The 22,307-nt window shown below is 42.1% G+C and overlaps 3 protein-coding genes across 12 annotated transcripts in view; 1 reads left to right on the forward strand and 2 right to left on the reverse strand.

Moving 5' to 3' along the window:
• Positions 1-10,572, forward strand: part of NRG4 (neuregulin 4) — a 46,641-nt gene extending 36,069 nt beyond the window's left edge. For both annotated transcript variants that reach the window (XM_058811776.1, XM_058811777.1), the window contains exons 5-7: positions 5,992-6,141; positions 9,849-9,928; positions 10,021-10,572. In XM_058811776.1, coding sequence (XP_058667759.1) covers positions 5,992-6,141; positions 9,849-9,928; positions 10,021-10,037 — 247 coding nt within the window. In that variant the 3' untranslated portion in view covers positions 10,038-10,572. The remainder of the gene's footprint in view (positions 1-5,991; positions 6,142-9,848; positions 9,929-10,020) is intronic.
• On the reverse strand, positions 8,746-19,108 carry FBXO22 (F-box protein 22). 9 transcript variants are annotated; one of them, XR_009275136.1, is made up of 10 exons: positions 18,967-19,108; positions 18,745-18,877; positions 17,894-17,981; positions 17,393-17,488; positions 16,372-16,536; positions 15,878-16,043; positions 14,292-14,361; positions 12,728-12,766; positions 9,605-11,120; positions 8,746-9,059 (listed from the first exon to the last, which is right to left on the reverse strand). XR_009275136.1 is itself a non-coding variant. In XM_058811772.1 (10 exons), the coding sequence occupies exons 1-9, from the start codon at positions 19,068-19,070 to the stop codon at positions 11,073-11,075; spliced, it is 909 nt and encodes a 302-aa protein (XP_058667755.1). In that variant the 5' UTR covers positions 19,071-19,108; the 3' UTR covers positions 8,746-9,059; positions 11,060-11,072. The 9 variants fall into 9 exon arrangements, 6 of the variants coding, with proteins under 6 accessions (XP_058667755.1, XP_058667752.1, XP_058667756.1 ...); XR_009275135.1 differs by lacking the exon at positions 12,728-12,766 and adding an exon at positions 14,451-14,832; XM_058811772.1 differs by having other exon boundaries at positions 11,060-11,120.
• A 962-nt stretch (positions 19,109-20,070) lies between these two features.
• Positions 20,071-22,307, reverse strand: part of UBE2Q2 (ubiquitin conjugating enzyme E2 Q2) — a 45,975-nt gene continuing 43,738 nt past the window's right edge. The window contains exon 13 of the mRNA XM_058811798.1: positions 20,071-20,852. Within this exon, the coding sequence (XP_058667781.1) occupies positions 20,821-20,852 (32 nt within the window). The 3' untranslated portion in view covers positions 20,071-20,820. The remainder of the gene's footprint in view (positions 20,853-22,307) is intronic.

Raw genomic sequence — 22,307 nt, forward strand, 5'->3', positions numbered from 1 at the left:
GCTGAAGCAGAAAAGTAACATCTTAAGAGCATTTTTGTTACACTCAGGCAATCTTATTGCATTTAAGTTATCAACTATTTTTTTCTGTATCTAGTGGTTGATTATGAAGTTAGATGGGTTTAAATAGCAGCATTCTATTTAAGCACATCATCATTCTAAGCATGTTCCTTAATCAGTCAGAGAAGGCTAATTATAGATGAGAAAGGTTTTGTTTACACACAGATATCTTAGTAATCAGCAGTGATGTGAATAGAAACAACAGAAAAAATGCATCACTATTCAGCAGAATTCAGAAAATATTTGGTGCTTTGGAACTTTATGACTGGTATCATCACACAGTTGCGCAGTTTCTTTGATGAAGGTTTCTTCCAAATCCCACCCAAAGCCCCCCAGTGCTCTCAAATGGTCATGTCCTACTGAAAGGAAACTCAAAGCACTTTTAGACTCAAGGGCTGAATGATTGTTAATTAAAAGGAGGAGATGGAGAAAGAACAGACTAGCAAACCGTAAAAATACCTTAAAACACATTTGCCTTGCCATGGTACTTGGTCACACAAATGTGTTGTGCTCAGCAGAGTTAGTCCAGATCACCCTATGCAACATCACTGGAAATAATTTCACCATGTGACTCAGAAAAATGCATCATTCTTTAGAAATACGTGTTTTGTAGCATGCTAAAAATGAAGAGCTGCTGTTTACCTTTGGAATTTCAGGGGGTTCTTATCAATCACAAATAGATACATAGAAGGCAGAGATTTAATATCTGTTGAACATTAATTGACCCCCTCCATGTGCAACAGTAGCAGATTTTAAATACAGCTGACGTGTTAAAACATGAGGTGCTCAGCTGCCATCTTCCCTCAGTGCTTTCTCAACAAGAAGTTCATGTTCTCAGCAGTAAAAGGCACACCTGTCACCATGAACACTCCAATGAAGTAAACAAACTGGCAGCAGGACAGGAGGATGGAAAAGCAGCTGCCTCAGGTGCATTGTAAAGCACAAGGCAGAAAGCTGTTTGCCTCAGCACCTGATGCACAGCTGTCCCATGATCACCAATTAATGCACTGCAGAATTAAGTGAAGATTTTGGTTTCTGAGGGGCAGTTCTGGTACTCCCATTTTTTTCTTATACTTGGCAGATTTCTGAGAGCATTTTTTCTGTATTTCAAGCAAAATACAGATGGTATAAGACAACATGCACAGAGCTCTGCTTCAGAGGGCAGTACACACAGAAATTAACAGTGAATACTTATTTTGGGACATGGATCCTACTCTGCCCAGGGCTAAGTACTGCAAGAGACACAGGCAGGCCTTGCAAATCTCCTTCCTGAAATGCCTGTGCATCTTCAGGGATATCTCTTCCTTTTCCCCTTCCTTTGCTTCCATCCTGATGAAATCTCTCCTCCACCTTTCCTACAGTAATCCAGTAAATGCCATGCAAATTCCTTCTCCCACTTTCTGTATGCTCCCTCCTTGCCTGGCTCTCTGCCATGGCCCTTCCAGACATCCCCACAAGTCACACACTTGCTGTGCTTTCAGCCTGCAGAATATGCACCCTACAAGTTGCCAGGGAAGGGCTTCCCAGTCATCTGAGCTTTTCTTCTTTCTCTGCCTCCAAAAAATACACTTTAATGTACCTCGGATTCTTTGGAAACAACCTGACCAATAAGTATTTCTCAGTTCTACTTTTGGCTTGAAAGGTAGTAATGAAAGTTAGAATACACACCAAAAGTATAGCTAAAAAGAGTCAGTAATTAGGATTTCTTTTAAATGGAACATAAGATATAAAATGCAACACTCTCTTATGTGTTTGAAAACAATTACCAATCCAAATGAATATAACTGCTAGATAGGGAAACCTTCCCATATAAACACATAGCTAAGGGAGAGGAGAATAAGCCATTGTTTTAGAGAAGAATAACCCTTTCTTTCAACTTCTCTCCAGTAGGAGCATTTTATTTTTTACTCTCAGTGTGTAGACAGTAACAGTTTTGAAACTTCTCTAAATGCAAAAATTTTTAAAGAGTTGCTCAGGTGTACAATTAATTTTGCTGTTGCTTATTCACTTTGGCTCTAAATTCTTTTCCATACTTACTAGATGTTCTTAGACTGTATGTATTAGGACAACTTTGAGGAATCTGCTACAGACTGAAGATTATGTTGATTTTGAAGTTATCAGCCATGTAATCTGAATTGCATTGACAAGCAGATAATTTCTCATCTTTTTCTGCTCAGAGCTTTGTATTTACATGGAAATAGTTTTTATACCAAGAAGTATCCAAAATTTTTCTGACTAAAGGAAGACTAAATGAAAAGTAAAGTAAACACCCTGATAGTATAATGCAAAGCAGTGAGAATCTGCATATTTGACTCAAATTCTACTTCCTTATGATGCCCACCTTAGAGTCTGGCAAAGAAAGAAACTTCACCTTCTTGCTAAATCCCAGTGCCACAGGATCATTGCAGTGTCCAACGAGCAGCATCTGAAAGGAGACAGCAGTGATGCCCCTGTTACTGCAAGGCTGTTATGTTTTACTTACCAATCAGATTGTAAAGGATCAATGGAATTGCACACCTGCTGGTCATCTCCTGACATCTTATCCAATGCAGTGCATTTTCTTCCCCCTTGCATTGATGCTGATGTGATTAATACCCTGTGCTGAAAGATTCTATGGATTTCTTTCCATATGCTGGTGTTTTGTCTGGAGCTCCTATGGGACATTTGTATACAACATTTAAGGCTGGCTCATCTTATCTGACAAGAGCTGTGGGTGTGTGTGCACGTGTGTGCAGCCACCTAGGAGAGCAGAAATCTGGATGCCAGCTGAAAATGGGATGTTTCAGTCACAGATTTTCCTCAAACATTGAAGTCTGCTGTCTTTCAACTCTGAATTAGAAATTCAATTTCCTTAGAGGGGGAAAGACCTTTTTTCCATTTTAAGAATCAACTCTGGAATGCTGCATAGCAGGGCCATTTAAAGGCCATGTGCAGCAGCAGAGCAGGTTAACAGCCTGCAGGTGATGTGCACCAGCAACACCTGCCAGGGACCACAAACACAGTGAGTGCAGCTCCTCCTCCTGCACCAGGCTCCTCTGGGGTTTGCCCCAGCTCATTCAGGGGCAGGTGCAGCAGTGCCTGCCATGTCAGCAGCTGCCCTTAACTGCTGTGCTGCTTTGGGCATCCATTACAGACAGGATAAACAGAGCTGCCCCTGGCTTTTGAGGGGTGTACAGTAAGACTGAGGCTGCACAGACACCAAGGTTCTGGGCTATGTTCACAGACCACATGCTGCTTAGAGACTGTTTCTGTCTTGCTTGCAGTCACTGCATGTGTAACTCCACTGAAATTATTGGAGCTTTCCTAGTGCAACAGGATAAGCAGGTCTGAGAGAGTTCCACTGCCAATTACTGAAGTCTGCTTAGTTTCTTTCTACCTATTTTAGCAAAGGACTTGCAGAAGAAACCTTTCCTGATTGTCTTAAAGCATCAGTTGCTTCTATCTTTAACATAGGCCTTTACCTATTTGTACATCAGGAAGGGTAACTTCATAAAAGCTTATTCAAACCAATATTTGAATATCTGGATTTTCAGAAATGCCATAACTGTAGCACAGCTTGGTCACATTAGCTATAATTTTATTATTAAAATGTAACCCAAAGACACCTCATCTTAATTTTCCTGTTTCTATGAAACCCTACATAATTTTTAGGTTATATGACGGCATTTTCTAGGTAGCATGGAATAACTTCCAGCAAGTTTAGAGAAAATGGATGGGTAGTTTTGTAATCCCTAATGCACTGCTCACAGTTAAACAGATACTGGCAAACCAGCTAGTCATATTTCTACAACTTGTTTTTGTTACAACCATGCAGAATTAAAAGGTTCAGCATCCAGGATGTCTTAAGTTTGGCATTTGCTTCTTTAGTATAGGCTTTTCTTTTTGCTGTAACCTTGGATTCGTATCACTATAGTTTTCCCCTTACCATCTTAGGCCTTCAAGCTCTTTTCCCTCTTAAAGACTTGTGACTACCTTAAGCATCTGGCTCTGTTTTCTGTTTTGTAGGAAGTGCTGTGATCTCAGTGACCCTTTTGCTGTGCTGTCAACACATTCCCAGTTCTTTTCCTCCTGTCTTTGCAGCACATGAGTACAGCTCCCATGCACTGTTCACACCAACTCACTCTCCTGCATCACAGCAGTTCAGTAACCCTTACCCTTTACCTGATCCTCTGGGCAGCTCTCTGCAGCTGTGACTGCCTTATCTTCCTCCTGCTGTATTCTGCTCTTTAGGCTACTGACTTACTCCCTTTACACTTTAGAACTTTTCCATGAGCCTTAATTTGATGCCAAAACCTATTTTTTCCCTTCCTGTATCATTTTAGCCTTGCATTATTCTCCAGTTTTCACTGCTATTCAAGAATACTCCTATGAATTTCTTATTCCATTTTCTTTCCCTGTTACTCTATTCAGCTCTTCAAAGCATTTCTCTCTCACTTGCTAGAGAACAATGCCCCACTCAAACTACACTTCTATTCTTAAAGTATTCTACAGTATTTCAGAAATAGGCCACTGAAAAGCCACTACACTTAGAATAAATATCTGGAACATTATCTCAAGCAATCAGAGCAGTCTGCCTACCCTTGCTTCTCCCAGCAGTGAAACATCATGACTTTGAAAAGCCTCAGATTGTCCTTAGTAAATGCTGTCTGTTTGATCAGTTGCAGAGCTTTAATATATGATGATAATTAGATGTCTTTTTTTAGTGCCTAAATCTTCTATTATATTTCCAAAGACAAAGAATTAAAATAAAAGGGTAGTAACTCTTTGTGCAGTGGTTTAGGCCAGCAGTACTGAAATACTGGTCTGTAACCTACAGAAAGTGTAGTGGGATCAGGCATCATGTCAGAAAACTCACAGGGATCCTTTGGTCTTAGTTAGATATGCTAAACGTTCTTCTTTTTTGGCAGTTCCTCCCCTCTCCACCTTCTTACCCCTCATCTGAAATTACACCTTGCAGCTGCCAATGGCAGTTGAGAACTTCAAGTATGTTGCAGAGTTTAGCCCATTTTTCTCAGCTGGAGCCTGAGATTGCTTATGTCACAGATTATTATGACTTCAGTGCCAGAAATAGCAAGAAAGAGCAAGATCTTTAGTAATAGAAATAGAGAGAAGCAAATTTACATGTATAAAAAATACACACAGAATCTAGATATTGAAAGAAGTGCTTCCCATTTTCTGTAATGAAATCAATTCCTTAAGAAAACTTAGCAGAATAAGTGCAAAATACATAATAAATGAAGATTAGTTTAATTTCAACCTACCTATTTTTGGCTGAATATTAATTACTAAGCCATTAATTTTATTTATTTTTACTAAAATATCATACCATTTTACCATGGTAAAATACCATATTTGTTTTAATCCTTTCTTCAGAAGAGGTTTTCAGAAGCTCAACACAGAAAATAAGCATAGTAGAGAAGACTTCTAGGCAGGTCTCTCCAAGAGGGGGTTATTCACCAAGCATGTAGCATGTTCTGGCATGAAATATTACACTGCATAAACCACTTCTGCAGTTTAAGCTGTACTGTGCCTCAGTGAATTCTCATTTCCTTGATCTCTTTAGCTGACACTACTATTTTCAACAAAGGAAGCTAGAAAGTTACCTGAAACAGGGAAGACAAAGCATGACTACTGTGTGAACATAGTTAACACTAAAGAAGTAGGCTTAATTAATTAAATCTGTCAGTGATGAGTACATTAAAGTTAATATATAAAAGCAATATGGATCAGAATGTAAACTCGATGCCCAACATGCCTAATTCCCCTTGTTCCAGAAACACTAGGTGAGAGGAAATTCTGTAAGAAAGCTTGCTGTGAAGCAAATATAACCTTTGAATTGAGTCATAACAAATTCTCTACCCAGAAGAAGCCTTTTGTGCTTTTCATTGTAGATGACAAGCTACCATCTAATCCAAATACAACTTGGTTTCCCAGGTGTGTTGAGAATTACACAGGAGCTCGTTGTGAGGAAGTTTTGCTGCCCAGCATCAAATCCCAAACAAAAGGTGACCTGTTTGCAGCTTTCTTGGCTTCCCTTCTTCTTCTAGGAGTTCTTGTAATTGGAGCATTCTACTTCTTTTGCAGGTAAAAGTGATTCATAAGGCTGAAGCTATTCAATCAAGTAGAAATTTCTTCTGGTAATCATGTACTAATTATTTGAATGTAAAGTATGTAATGAATTATCCATAAGGTTGTATGGTTATTCAGCATAATGAATGGGGATGTCTCAACTTGTTGCTTGTTGCCAACTCCTGGCTTGAAGTTTTCTCAGTTCTAAGCTCTTACTTACAGCTGCTTTGTAAAAAACACCCATAGTACACCCCTGTCTGAGATTTTGCAGTCCATCTAGAGTTAGTGCTAACATTTTAAAACATTAGTCCAAAGAGAGAAGTAGAGGTAAATTAACAAAGTGCTTGGGGATCAGAAACTGTTTCTACTGAGTTGGTAACTGAAGCAGCTGGTGCCACCAGATCCTAATTCTTCTACCACTCCCAGTCTAAAAAGGAAAACTAAGCAAAGAATGACATTGAAGAATACTTCCAGGTAGATGTTTACTAGCATTTAGGACAACTCAGAGAGCTTACTCATTTGTCCAGGATGATCCAGGTTTGAGTAGAAGGCAAACATCAATGCTAGACAGGAAGTGCTGCAGGGTTGGTTTTAGTAGCATTTTAGGCATGTTAGGACTTGGAATGAAACCACAAGATTTACTGGGATTGAGGCAACTATTTGATGCTGTACTTATATCACTACACTTAAGCAAACCCAAACAAACTTATCATCTTCACTTGCAATGCCCTCTCTATTTTGCACCTGTGCAATGCACCTGTGTCCCCTCTTTATTTTTAGAGTACAGCACTTTTTGTAAGAACTCATTTTGCCATATACCAATATGTGTTTATGCATCTCTGTGTCTCTCTATAAGGCAATTTATAGCCCCTGTAATTCTTGCCCATCACAGACTTGCACAATCTTTTCTTTGCTCCTATACTGCATTTCTCCTAGGTTATGATAACCAAAGGTTCTTGCAATTCTGTTCTTTGTGCTCCCATGGTCACATTGCCAAATCAACTTTTCTGATCTGTGCCTTTCAATGAGCGACCTTTGGAATAGCTGGTCTGGTTTTACCTCAGCTGCTGTCATGGAAACCCACTGAATGCCAGCTTCTCCCACAGCTGAATGCATTTAGAAGAGATAGAGAGCATTTGATAAAACAGTTGGTACAAAAAAATCCCTTGTTGCAAAAGATACCCCCCACATTAGCAATTTTAATTAAATTAATTTTGCTTAGCCATGGAATGCCACAGCAGTTGTTTGCTAAAAACATTTGCAAATTACTATAAACTTATTAGAACAAAATACAGCTTAAACTAGCTTAAGAAAAATTCATTCAAGTCTCATAGAGATACAGACAGTATTTCTTTAGAAGTAAAATTGTCTCTGAGAAAAGGAAAAAAAAAGTCTTCAGAGAGTCATGTGTTAAAGATCCCTTTTCTTTCACATACAGTAAAACTGGGGGAAAGCTGGAGACAATCTATTGAGTTTTATGGTCCAAGTACAGAAGCTTAGAGTGATAGCAATGACAGGTCTGTGAAAATTCTGTTATTAGACAGTTAGAACATCAACTTCTCTTTACTCACACTTTACCTGACTGGCAGAACAAGTACTAGTGCCTCTTTATTAGCAAAATAAAAAGGGCAACAACTCAGTTATAACCTAGTTGTCCTTGAACCCCATCTTACACACCAGACTAATTTGGGAAATCTCATAAAACCACTATGAACTTCTTTAGTACAGGTAAAAGAACCTAACTGGCTAAAATTGTCTTACCTTTACACCTCAGAGGCTGATGTAGGATGGTCACCTGCAAGAGAACTCATCTATAAATGAAACACTTTACTAAGTCCTTATCTCTTGGCTGAAGTGACCAACACATGAGAAGTCTCAAGTGGATACTTTAATCTACTCCCCTCTTTTCAGCTGAGTGAATGAGTATTATTGCTAAGAGCTGCCATTAATCTCCATTTTTTTCTCAAACTTCATCTATCACCTCTATCTTAGGAGAGGGTGGAGCTAGGGCTTGTAAGGGTTAGCTGAGAGTTTGCATCATCTCTCACTTGGCCTCCTGACAGGATATGTTAAGTTTAAAATGTTAACAGACACACTGTGCTAAAGTTTCCTCTGCTCCACTTTATTAACAAAGACTTTTGATCCACAATCAGAGAGCAGAAAGTCTTTTTCCTGATCCCGTGTTAGTGAGCATTTCCATGGCTCTTTCAGCAGAGGGTTCTAGTGAGGTTTTAGTATAAACAGTAATGTAATCTGGAGGGGTGCAGAAAAGGAGATACTAATTGAAGTTCAGGACAAGGGAACTGAATTCCTAAAATTATCCATCAAATCATTTGGAATATTGAACTCAGTGCTCTGTTTTCTCTGTTTTCTTATCTGTATCATTGTACCTCCCTCCTTTCCAAGTTTTCTTTCTCTCAGGCTATTTGGGGCAGATTTGAGGACCAAGCATGTGCAAGTGCATTTCATGCTCCCTAGAAACAAATCCATTCAACATACAAGGGTGGAGGTTGCATTGCTCTGCTTATAAAACTAAATCATTACTTACAGTGAAAGTAATCCATAAAAGAGTAGGGCTGCACATGAAAGCTCTGGGTGAACAGTGGGAAATAATTCTCCTTTTGCATTTAACTGAGTCATCACATTTTTATCAGCTCATGATTTATTTTTTCCAGTCTGCAGAGCACATGGAGGCAGGGCAAACACAGATCTAGCTGCTCTCCATCTTGAAACAACCCCCCACCCTCTCCAACAAGCAGTGCTGATAAAGCCTCCTGTCCTTCTGACATGGGCAAAACAGGGAAGTGTACAAACCCCCTGCTATGATTACACTGCTACTGAGGAACAAATGGCATATTCTGCTTCCAGCAATTCACCTATCACACCACGTCCATCTGGTCTTCTTCCTCCACAAACATATTTTGCCAGGGTTACTGGAAGAAGAATAAGAAAGGTGATGAGAAGAGATGCCACATAAGCCAGATTTTCTTTAAAAGCAATAGATAAGCCTAAATGCCACACATATAGCTCAGAGGAATAGAGCAAACCCTAGGAAAAACCAAAATAAATCTGCAACTAATTTCTATATTTCACTGTAAGTGCATGCTAAAGTGCCAAATGACCTGTAAAGTGTAATATTGATGAACAAGAACTCAGCCAGCCAAAACAACAGGGTCTAGGAATAAAGCCATTTAAGCTGTCCAAGACAACAGACTTTGTGGAGGAGTTACATCACCACAGGACACAAACTGGACACAACAGAGAATAGCTCATGACTCTTCTCAAGAGAGCAGGTGTCTGATTACTATTAAAGGAAAGGGAACTAGACAGCAAATGATCAGCTCCATTTACAAGATTTGCTTCTCTTCAACAAAATATGGAAAATTTCACATCATTTCCAAACACTAAGAGAATTGATAAATAATTCTGTGCTATTTACCAAATTTTTTAATAAAGACCTAAGAAATCAAACAGTTACCTTCAGGAGAGAAGCCATGTAGTTCCAAATGCTGTACTGCCCTCTGATCTCTGTTCTTCTCCCTCAAACACATGATTCTCAAAAGCAATGAGTGTTAATTACAAACTAATTGGAGAAGATCCATGACACTTTTTCCCATGGAAAAATCATTCTATTAATTTGTCTCTTCCCTGATAAATTTTTCACTCTGTGTGTATTTTTTTCTCTCTCTCTCTGTTGTTTTCTTTTTGTTTTTTATGGTCAGGAAAATTTCCATTCCAAGGACAAGTTCTTCAGAGTGTGGTGCCAACCTAGTTGAAACTACAAGCAGCAATGGCTGCAACAGTGAGTACAGTTTAAAATTAAATGACCGGACTCCACAAGGCAAGTGGGGGATGAAGTTTTTGTTACTAAAAGTCACACGTTTTATTTTTCAGAAATAACAACAGCCTAAAGCATTAGAGTGGAAGAATGGTGGAGAAACAACATGCAAAGGAACCCTAAGAATCTAAATAGTAGAGGGTGACATGGTAAGCAAGATGAGAGAAGAAAGTTGTCTGAAACAGGAGGCTGACACATTGGAGAAGACATTTAAGACTTAAACAGTTGCACTTAATGGAGTTTCTGTGTACTTTTAAAACTGTCAATTATACAGAAATCACTATAATTTATGTTTGAATTCTGTGAGATTTTTTTATGCTTTTCAATAATGCACAGCGAGATGCATGAGATAATCTTGGGTTTTACTACATGGGAAATAAAAAAAATACAATTTTTTTTCACTGCACAGGTAATATGAGATATCACAGGATTTTAGTGTGAGGTGATATTATGAATTTTTGATAGGGGTTTTTCATTTTTCACAGGATTTCCCCCGAGGAGCTGAAGCCTATCTTGATTTAGTAGTTTCAAAATTGGTATTTGTGATACATGTCCTGAATTTGGCTTGTTCCAGACACCCTTACCACATGTAGGGGGAAAACCCTCACTTTTCTCCCAGCTAATACTTACTTTTATTATTTTTTTTTTTATTGTAACAGAACATCAGCAGGAGGTACCATTGGGAGTTTATTGCCCAGGTTCCTGGCACACTATTTTAATTAGAATTAAAGGGAAATATTAAGAAAAGAGATTGGTAACGGTTAAAATTTTTTAGGCAGAGTTTGGTGTACATTTGTAACACTAAACAAGACTAACATCAATCTACCTTGATGGTTTTTAATTCTGTGTGGCTTTCTTCTGAAAATCTCTTGATTACTGAGGGAAACTCAACCTTTACCTTGACTATTCCAGTTACATTTCAGATAGCAGAAATCAGGAATTTTGTTCAGCAGGTCAATTTTTGACACAAACTCTTATTGAGACAGGTATCTTGGCTGAAGGAAATGCTGCCCTCTCCAAAGATTTATTTCTTTTGTTCACATAAGCATCTGTTGATCACACTGATATATTATATACCACACTTTGGTCTCTTACAGGATTCTCTTACTCAGACAAAAAGAGGCCATCTGTCATGGTCCATGTCTTTTTTTTTTGCCTTCAAAAGACAAAGAGAATGTCTGGTTAGTCAGAGGCATAGAAAATGTGAACTGAACAGGTTTTTTTTTAACTTATTTCTAGCACTGGAGGCAGAAACCAGCAAAAAATCAGATATGTTCCCATAATGGCACATTACCTAGCAGGACATTATATGGGATTTATAAGGTTGTATTGAAGGGAAGATTACCTGAGAAAATTCATTAATTGAAAGGAGAGGAAATTCAGAACAGAGATTTCTTATCTCCAAAAGAAACAATCTGAAGATGTATAAAAACACAGGTGTAGAGAAAATCTTTTGAGTAGTCCTGCTATTTACATTTGCCTCAACAGCTGAATACTCATTTAAGTAACTTTACCCACTTTAAAACCTCATGCTTGCTTCTTTTGAGACAGAAGTATAAATTTTGGCACTGCAAAACTTTCTATCAATTATGTCTACCTTTTGGTACATGCATCTTGTAAGTAAATATATTTGGGGTTCTCTCAGGAGTTGTTGTGGTTGAAGAGCAAATAACAGCATGGAGGCAAAATGAATCTGGATAGCAAAACACTTTAATCACAGATGTTGCAATTTTATCACTTAGACCATTTCCCTGTCACATGGAAGGCATGGTGTGGCCTGGGACAGACATTCCAGTGGTTCCAGCTATAAGCATGGCTCCAGGGTATTCATCTCACACTTCTTGATGCTGGAGAGGATTCCTGGATTCTGATGCAGACCCCCTCACCTTCCACCCCCTTTTCTGCACTATGTTCCCCTGCAGAGCACTCTGGTGCTTCTGGTTTAGCTGTGCCATTGTCTGAGCTCAGCATCATTCTCTGCCCTTCTGGCAGAGTCTTTGTTGAGGACACGTGGCTGATCACCCTTCCACTGCTCTAACACAGCAACCAGTTAACCCTCCCAGGCTGCTCAGCATGGCTGGCAGCACCAGGAATCCTTTCTGCATTACAGAAATGAAACATTTCCTTTCTGTCCTGTTAAACATGAAGGTTATGCACACACAAAGGGCCAAATGTGACATTCTGGTTATGCTAAAATAACACAGTCACCTCCCAGCAAGGGGCTTCTCTGCAAATTGAACCATACTCCCAGATGTTTCCCTCTAAATGAAATAACTAAATGTTGTCCAAGTCACACCCACACTTACTAATCTTCCATCCACAGATGGCCACTGGGAGTTCACAGCTCACAGTATCTTCTAATTAAAAACCCCATCATCAGTACAGCCATGGGGAAGTGCTGTCTGTGCTCAACTGACTCCAACAGTTAATGCACACGACAGATACACCCCTACTAAAGCTTGCTAGGCCAAGTTCAGGAAAAGTTGTAACTAGACATGGGAATAAAGCTGGTAACTGAAATCTTCCTTGGTACATTTAAAGCAAAACTTGTTACTTTGTTGTACAACATACAGGTATTTTCTTTTTACTACACTGAAAATGGGCCAGCTGCTTGATGTAGCATTTAGAAATCTGGTGATATAGTGCAAAATCAAACTTATTTTCTTGTCATTCTATTACTACGTGAAAATAAAGGGGAGGAAAGAATTTAAAAAGCAGCAAATATATTATTAGCTATACTGAGACTATGCTGAATTTACTTACTTGGTACTGCAAGCCAGCTGCAGCAATCAAAACAGGTGACTGATGTAAAAGCATGGGAAAAACATGCAGAAGAACAAGTCTTACTTAAAGTCTCTATATAAATATAATATAGCCAGATCTTGTGTGTCCCACAATTCCAAAATTAAGTGCAAAAACTTCCTATAGAAACTGAAAGATAGACATTTCTAAGCACTCTGGATTTAAAAGACTGCAATCACACTACAGGAGAAGAGGCAACCACTATATTTTGAGTCACACAGTTGAGCAACTGAAATTCAGTTCAAGGTGGTGAGCCCAGCTGAAATTTTAGCTGGACATCTTTAAATAAGAGATTTTTCTCTAAGAATAGAAGGCAAGGTACTTTGACATACTTCTGTGTTTATTTAACAAGTACTTAGTTACTTTTCTCTAAAGATTTTCATTGATTTTATCTAGTAAAACTTCAGTTTTGTAAATAGGACTCTGGGAAAGTTCTGCATCTCTCTAGAAATAAAATCCAGGAAATGGTAGATTTAATGCATCAGTAGTTTTTCTAGAGTGCTTTATATGCATAAATAGAGCACATCAAAGTAGTTTCTTTCTACATTTGGGTTTGGGTTTCCCACTGACACTAAATTGGGAGGAGCTGTCAACTCTCTCAAGGACAGAGGCCCTGCAGAGACATTGACAAAGGGCAATCGCCAACCATATGAAATGTAACAGTGGCAAGTGCTGGATTCTGCACCTGGGACAGGGCAGCCCTGGTTGTGTGTAGGGACTGGGGAGCAGGAGGGTGGAGGGCAGCTCTGGGAAGGGAGCTGGGGTCAGTGCCAAGCTGGCTCTGAGCCAGCCGTGCCCTGGCACCCAGGAGGACCAATCATGTCCTGGGGCATCAGGCCCAGCACTGCCAGCCAGGCCAGGGAGGGACTGTCCTGCTCTGGGGCAGTCTCCAGTGCTGGGGGCAGTTGGGGGCACCTCTGTATAAAAAACACATCAAGTTTAGAGGGGGTCCAGAGGAATGCCATGAGGAAGTGAAGGATCTGGAGGGGAAGCCTTATGAGGAGTGGCTGACAACACTTGGTTTGCTCAGCCTGGAGGAGACTGAGGGGAATCCCTATTGTGGTCATCAATATCTCCTCACTCTCATGACCAGTGCCAGAACTCGAGTAAGTGGCATGAAGCTGAGTCAGAGAGGTTTAGGTTGGATATCAGGAAAAGTTTTTCACCCAGAGTGGCTGGACACTGGAACAGGCTCCCCAGGAAAGCAGTCAGAGCACCAAGCTCTGCCTGAGCTCAACAAGAGTCTGGACAACAATCTCAGGCACTGGGTGGGATTCTTGGAGTGTTCTGTTCAGGGCCAAGAGTTGGACTCAACGATCCTGATGGGTCCCTTCCAATTCAGTGTATTCTACAATGTGTAGAAATCATTTTCATTTTGGAAGAAAGAGGCTTTCTTCAAATGCAGACTTCCATCAAATATAATTTCTTGCAATTCTGATGTGTACAGGGGATTACAAAAAATGCAAGGTTTTCTCACAGATATTACAGTAAACTCTATTGCAACTACAAGACTCAGTAACATTACCAAAACGATGTTTATGTTTTGGAAGGGGCTTTGACTGCAAGATGTCCACTCTTCCAGACTTCTCAGCTCTCTGAAATGAAACAAACAGCTCACTGAAGCATTACACCTCACTTATGCTTGGTTTGCTTTAGTTGAACCAAGGTGAATTAGAGTCATTACAGTAGTATAACCATGAAGCAGGTCATCCTTTATGTCATTACATTCTCTTAACACGAAATTCCCAGTAACTATTCGATCGCATCCTATTTCCCCATGTCCGAAAAAGCCAAAGAGGGGCACATTTGGAAAAAACTTCCTGAATGCATCTGCTTCCATATTCCTTTTGGTTTTGTAATGCCGGTATCCTCTGCCAACGCAGGCAAACATGAAGCCAATGGTGTTGTGCTCGGGGATGTTGGCTGCTTTGAGACGCTGCATGGCCGCCTCTGCCGTCCTCTCATCGGCCACGTCCTGGTCCAGCAGGACAGTGGCACTCTGGATCTGGGGGCCGCTGAAAGCCAACCCAACCACACCGCAGGCGTCACCGGGCTGGGCGTGGGTACTGCAAGGCAACGGCACCGAGTCAGAGCATTCTGGGGGATCACTCCTCACCAGGCTGAACTGCTGCTGCAGCTGACCTAGCTTCAAAGCAGCTGACATTGCAGTGATTCTGATACCAACCAGAGTTAAAAAACAAACCAAAGACTTCATATTTCAGCGATGTTTTTGTGTAGCAACCTTTCACAAAGAAAAACTTCCATATCCATTTCTAGGTATTAACCATAAACTTGTTTCACTCATTCACTCAGCAGTTTGTGTGTGTCACAGCTCTGCAATTCAACTAAAACATCAGTTAAACTTAGGACAAGCAAAGGCACTGAGGATTTATACAGTAAGGCAGGGCAGCAGTCAGTAAAGGTTTTGGATTCATGTTGCTTTAAATTGGTTGGCCAGGACACACGGGGTCAAGTAGTTACATACTTAACCTTTATCTGCTGTGACTTTACTTAAGGTCAGCTCTCTTATCTGGGGCAATGGTGCAGCTGGCAAATCAGAGGCAAGGAGAACATTCATATTAGTATGGACTCCAGACCCACAGTGGGATGAGAGGAGCCATGGGCATGGCTGCACCGTGCTCCACAGGACGGAATGCCGTGTCCTTCAGCAGCCAGGGCAGCTCAGGTGAGCTCCTGGGGCACAGCCTTGCTGTGTGTGCAGCTCCTGCTCCGTGCTGTGAGCCAAACTGAGGCACATACACACACACACGTTCACATCCTGGGCTCTGCCACAACAGGAACTCATTTACCTGAACTCCAGAGATGAAATGCTGACTGCAATAAACACACAAAGGTATCTGAAGCTAGAAATTGCCTTTTCATTGGGTTTCTCCTAGCTGGGTTTCCAGAATCCAAACTGTAACACAGCCATACCAAGCTTCCAGCTTTTCTGGCTACATCACAGTGTAGCAGTTGTGGCATTTTTCCTTTAAGAAATTGTAATTTTACTACTGGTAAAGGGGATTTTCAATAGAACTAGAAGGCTGTGGATCTGCAATGTTTCTCTCACGTTAAATCTTTTTCATCATTTACCTTGGAAAAAATACCTACTTCTCAGAGGTCAGTGATGTAAAGCTCTCCACTTGTCCTCCAGCCAGGATGATACTTTTCTCATTCAATGGATTGACTATTTGATGAAGAAATCGAGTAGCTCCAGTCTTCCAGGAGTTGTAGCCAAACAGAAGAACAACACGGAGATCTGGGTTATTCTTCAGACCTACAAACAAAAGCCAACACTGATCCCCTTATTTTTAAATCCTGAACTCTGAAGTTTAACCATCCTAGTTTCTCCTCAAATATTACATCACACCTCCCTCTGAACAGCTCCACTTCAAATGTAACTGAAGGAACTGGAAACTGATACTTGGATAACTTTTCCTTACTGCTCCAGGGACTGGGAGGAGCAGAAATGCAGTCACCAGCTACAGCCCCACAGAGGCTCTTGGAGCCAGTGCAGAAGCTGCTGGTTCTACTCAGAACTCCACTGGCACCTCAGAGAGCAGCATCTCACAGAAGCCCACATAAAGGAGAGAAAAACAACATACCTGCTTCAGCAAACTTGCTTTCATCAAAGACCCTGTTCTTCACATCTTTAGAAAAATGGAAGGTGTGAATTTTCACCCCATCAATTTTGGGAAACAACAGAGCAAACCCAGCTTCGCCCTCTTCAATTTCTTGAGGCTGATTGCTGCTTGAACCCATCGGGGTAACTACAGAGACAAAACCAAGCATCTTGTGTTCAGAGACTCTAATACGTTCATTTACATGACACAGGCAGAAAGAGGCTGAACAGCTCAGGTGATATTAAGCATGACAATCTATTTCTGTAACAACTTACCTAAAAAAACCTGTGATTTTTTTGTTAATGTTTTGGAAAGATGAAATGTCTAAGTCCTGCTGGCTATCGATCCCACCGAAGTCAGTTTTGACATGGATATATTTACACGTATCTCCCCAGGCACATCAAATATAAAACATTAAGAAAACAAGACCAGTGCAATACAAGCCTTCCTGCCAACTTCTGCAGGCACACAGACATACTCAAGTTTTTAAGGTGTCCTATAAGCATGTGATGACAGTATAAAGCAAAACTGGCACAAAAACTGGGAGTGTACTATTAAAATATGGTAATGACAACAATCAAATACCTTACTTATAATGTGGAAAGTGAATTTAAGGTGAGAAACTATAAAAAAACAAGTTTCTAATGATAAAAGTGAAGCATGAGAAAAAGCCTGCCACAGGAGGCTGTGAATTTTCCAGTTACTGCATATGCCTACTGCCAGACCATTACACAAAGGTATATACCAGGATGTCCTCTACAGTTAGTCACAATATGACTGAAATGTAGCCATAAATCCAAGCAACATTCAATAAGTGCATTAAGGTGCCAGGGAAAGCTGCCTGCCCAATTAAATCAACCCTTTTAATTATAACTGCAATACATGAAGTAAGCTCCACATCCCTTAGCAGCAACACTGAACTCCTTAAAATTGAAGCCAGAGCTGAACAATGGAGATGACACCTTCAAGCTGACCTCTCAAAACCCACACATTTTGTTCCTACCTACAATCCCTGGGGTGACCAGTCCAAGAACCTGACATCGCTTTGGCAACAACTTTTCAAGGGCGAGAGCTGTTTCTTTGCTGTTTCTTTTTCTGGCTGTTAAAATAAGAAGAAACCAAAAAAACATCAGAGAGCAGTAAAAGTGTGTTCTGAGCAAATCCCACTGTTCTGAGCCAACCCCGTCCTGTTTAACCAATGCTGCCCATCAGTGGCCGCCCTGGTAACAGCACGCTGCTCTGTGCTGCTCCCTGAGAGCACGGGGCTGCCGGCAGGCAAACACACTCAGCGTCCTCCTCAGAAGGGAAAGGAACCCATCTGTGCACATTAACAAGATTCTGTGAGCTGCTCCCTACCACAAATGCAATATCACGCAGTCATGGCTTTTGCAAAACATTTCCTGTCCACTAAAATCAAACCACAGAGAATTCCCCCTCAGCTGACTGTGCTCTGCTTACAGCCCAGCCTGTCTTTAAATGGAAGTGAGTTAGGCCCAGCCTTTACCTTTCTTTTGCTCGTGACACTCCTCGTGCCCGCTGAAGGTCTCTGCATCAGCGATGTAGAGCACGGTCTGGGGCAGCACATGCACCTTCTGCAAAGACACGGGCGGAGGAGTACATAGGACAGGACAGAGTGGAGGGAAAGTGGGGGCAGAAACTGAGGAGAAACTGCTCCTGCTCCCCTGCCAGCCCACGTCGGTGCCCTCCCCCCCTCACCAGGCTCCCCTCAGCCAGCAGATAACCTCTCATTAGCCTCAGAAGTGCCCAGACGAACTTCTGCCCACAGGCAGGAAGCTGACCCAAACCTCACAGAAGCAAGAACAGCTCAGCAGATTGGTCCATGACTCTACTCCTTCTTTTATCTAAACTCCTTGCATTCATGGTTGTTGGCATCTACTGTTCACCAGTGCTGACGCTCGGAAACAGTATAGAGGCGCTTCTTGTCCCACTTGGTTTAACACTGATCTGCTGAGGCCTGTCTACTGAGAAAGACCCTGACATGAATCTTTGTGTAGTGAAGGCCCAGCACCAGGTTAATACTGGAAAGAAATCCTGCCAGGCAGAGAAGTCCTGCAGTGTTTACTCAGTGTGTCCAACCCTAAGAGGGTTAACCTCTTAACAAGATTGCAGCGATGAACAGATGTGCCCTGAACTGCAAATCCGCGGCGTTTTGATCGGTGTATTAACACGCAACATTTGAACTGTCAAAATCGCCTACGCCTCCGAGCACGTCCCTTTTGCCGAGTAATTGGAAGAAGCGCCTTCAGCGTTTAAACGAAGGCGCCGAGTTCCTGCCCCTCAGGCGCCCCCTCAGCCTGAGCTCGCGCCCCCTGAGCCGCCCCTCGCGCCCCTCACCTCGAGCTCGCGGGCCAGCGCGCGCACCAGCGCGTGGTTCTCGGCGGGGCCCGGCTCCAGCGCCGACACCCACGCGATTCGCTGCCGCGTCCGCAGCGTCCGCCGGGCACACTCCCTCCATAGCCGGCACACGCTGCAACACAGCACGGACACACCGCGTCGGCCGCACCGCCCCCGCCAACCGGAGCCGGCCGCCGCCCACCCCACGGCCCCGGCCCTTACCAGGCGGCGCGCAGCAGCGCCTTGGTGGGCAGGAAGCCGAGGACACGCTCTACCACCTCGGCGAGGTTGGCGAGAACGTAGCTGCCCTTCGCCGCGGATTCCATGGCCCCGCCGCCTCCCCGGCCCCGTTGCCCTGCGTCACCCGCGCGCCTCCGCGCTTGAGGCAACTTCCGGTCAGCGCGAGCGGGCACGAACCCCGACGGTGGCGCCGCCTGGCGGCGGGGAGGACCCGCCCTGCTCTCACCTCCCCCCTTCCCTCGCGCCCCAGGCCCCAGCACGGACACAGCGCTTCGTAAAATGCTTTTTATTCATAAACTTGATGCAAGTTTACAAATTACTGTACATTGCCAAGGAACTCTGCCAGAAGAAATGGAACCCAAACCGAAGCGTGCGCCGCAGGGCGGAGGCCGGGGCCGCCGCAGCCCCGCCGTGCCCGGCCAGCGGCACAGCCCCGGCAACAGCGCGCACCGGGAGCGCCGCCAAAGCTCGCCCAGGTCGCTTCTTTCGAGCTAAAAACTGGATCTAGAAGCAAATGCACAAGGACCCGCGGGCGCCTGATAGAGAAAAGAGCACAAGTTCGATAGTCAACTAAAAAAAAAAAACCATAAAAACATGCTTCTGCACTTCTGAAAGTGCTTAATCCACGGAACACACCCTTCGCTCGGCCCCGAGGAGTGCACAGGACTAGCACTACAACCAAAATAAGAGTAGATTCCGGTAAGGCAATGAAATTGTGTAAGTACACAAACCCAGACTCATCTCCTAATAAAGAAAGAACAGTTCCCATTAGTCTTTCAATAACAAAACCACCGTCATGACTATGGCAGCATTTCTTATGCCTCGGAATTGGATGACATATTTTTGTACTTTATTGTAGTTTTTATATAAAAATTTTTCATTCATGGACTTTTCATCTCAATTTGTGCCAATCACTTTATAAGTTCATTAGTTTAGAAATGATTGCAACAACCCGTTAATAAAATGGAACACCTAAAACGGTTTTTAGTATTTTAAATAACTTCAAGCTTCATACTGTGGCTCTTCTTGTTAAAGAGGTTGAGCCAACAAGTAGCAGGAACAGCCCAGCAAGTTCTGACGCCCCAGTGGAAGTGACTAGTTACAAGGTTTTATTGGCACAGCCTTGCTCTGCATAAAAACAAAAAACCAGAACAAAATAAAAAAGAAAAAAAACCAAACAAAAAATTTAAAATAATCTAAACAAAGAGCATCTTTTCCAATAAACAGTTCATATTCTCATACAGCCATGAAAAATGTTTAATGACTTAACATACATGTGTTTTTCCTATATCATTAATTTGGAAAATACTACAAACGCTGTCATTTTAGACCAGAAAAACTACTGTGATTTGCAAGACCTGACATTTCCTAAAACAGTATTAAACAACGTATTAAACTTCTTGGCTTTAAATGAAACAATACAATGCAAGTCTCTGCAGTCTGCATTTTGCAAAAAGTAAGAAATACACAGAAGTGTGTGAACAACTCACTCCTATTGTATATCTTTAGTAAATTGATAGCCTGCTGCAGGGAGAGTTTATGCTTTCAAATAAAAAAAGGGAGAAGGGAGGGCGTGGCCCAAATCTGCTTAATCCATAAGAACAAATATGGTAAAGGCCCAAACTGCTCAGTCCAGATGCCTAAGAAGAGCGGAATGGTAAGGCTGTAACTTATACTGTACGTGTCAGTTGACAGATTATCCACTAACTTATCTAATAGCTAAAGTCCTCAGTACAGCTGTTATAGGGGCACTCATAGCTTGAGTCTGTGTGTTGGAAAACATAAAAAAGAGCTTGTTTTGTTGACATTGGTCCAGGTATACAACAGTCCTCAGCGTTAGCCATCTTCTTTTGGAGGAGTGTACCAGCCTGTGGAGAACAGAGACATGTTAGGTACCAACACTACTGTGTCCAGAGCATCCCACTCTTCACCTGGGAGATGGAACCTAACCTGCCTCAGTCCTTCCCTCTTAAGGCAGGCCAGCTCAGCACGAGCTGAGCACACTTACTCAGTGCCCTAAATGCGAGTAAGTCAGCAGTGGGAGACAAACCATGTGGCACATTGCAGGATCTGCCCTGGTATTTGGGTGTGCACATACAGATTTCTGTGGCAGCAGCTACCCTGAGCTGGACAAGCTGAACACCAACAAGGGGAAGCTGCTGAAGGAGGAACATTGCTCTAAACCAAACTTAACAGAAGAGAGGTAAAACCCCTAAAGTCTTCAAGCTGTTTAAAACATAGACATACAAACATGACTGCAGTGGCACACTTGTATAAATCCCATTTTGTGTAGAGTTAGGCATACACAAGCAACCAAACATTTTATCCTACTTCTGCAAATCTTACCATAGGAATAAGCTCAGAAATGTCACTGGAATAACTGGTCTCCTGACATAATTTGGCACGTTTAACAGCTGAATCATACCTGATCAGGTGTGCACTGCTTTTTCTAGAGACCTCCAGAGCTCCAATCTTAATTCTCCCAGCCCCTCTTGTAAGATTTCCTTTAAATGTGTGTACAGTGACTACAAGGCCTATTCGTGCTGTCCCAGAGAGCATGTAGCAGCTCAAAGCTTAAGCCACCCTTCACAGCAGCACTGAGTACTGCGAATGCTTTGTGCTCAGCTCCTGAGGCAGCACTGATCACTTGTAGCACTACAAGTAAGCAGCCATGCTGGCTTTTGTAGCAAACAAAAAGAGCAAAAGGCTTAGTGAACAGCAAGATCAAAATACTGTAAAACTGGAGATGATGTTGAAGTCATTATCTTTGATCTCCCTCCCAAGAGTACAGGTGTTCTGTTCTGTGTTAGCAGCAGGGAAACTGAGGTGCTCACTGCAGTCACACAAACACTTTCACAATAACCTCAGTTCCTGGAGGACACTGTGTCCAACCCAGAGCCCTGAACACCCCAGAAGTGTAACTGCACCGACTCCCTCACATCACAAGACCAGAGAACCAATTCTGCTGACTTCCTTTATGTAACATGTAAGCTACTTAAACCTTCTAAAGCCTCAGGCTTCTCATACTGCCACAGTAAATTCAATTACACCTGAAGCACTTGTACACTTGTTTTATGCAGCAAAGAGACTTTAAATAGAGTAAAAAAGCCTACACTGAAACAGGTGTTTCCCTATTCTGTTGTACACTTTCCCAGGCAGTAAACCTCACTTGGACTTACTGTATTTTTTAGTCTCAGGTCTTTTTCCCCACTTTCTCTCTTCATTAATGATTATTTCCACTAGATTCGTGGCACATTGAAACAAAATCTTTCAGAGGAAGGGATAAACTCCCAGCAGATACACTGCCAATATTAAGAGTCCCT

This window comes from Ammospiza caudacuta, chromosome 10, assembly GCF_027887145.1.
Source record: "Ammospiza caudacuta isolate bAmmCau1 chromosome 10, bAmmCau1.pri, whole genome shotgun sequence".
Classification (NCBI taxonomy): Eukaryota; Metazoa; Chordata; class Aves; order Passeriformes; family Passerellidae; genus Ammospiza; species Ammospiza caudacuta.

Bases quoted from the DNA above. Each gene is read 5' to 3' on its own strand.
- FBXO22 (XM_058811768.1), bottom strand. From the start codon at position 19,070: ATGGAATCCGCGGCGAAGGGCAGCTACGTTCTCGCCAACCTCGCCGAG. The intron at 17,982-18,744 runs GTGAGGGGCGCG...GTGTCTTTGCAG, and splicing joins CGCTGGCCCGCGAGCTCGAG to AAGGTGCATGTGCTGCCCCA. The intron at 14,833-15,877 runs GTAGGTATTTTT...GTTGCCTTGCAG, and splicing joins ACATCACTGACCTCTGAGAA to TACCCACGCCCAGCCCGGTG.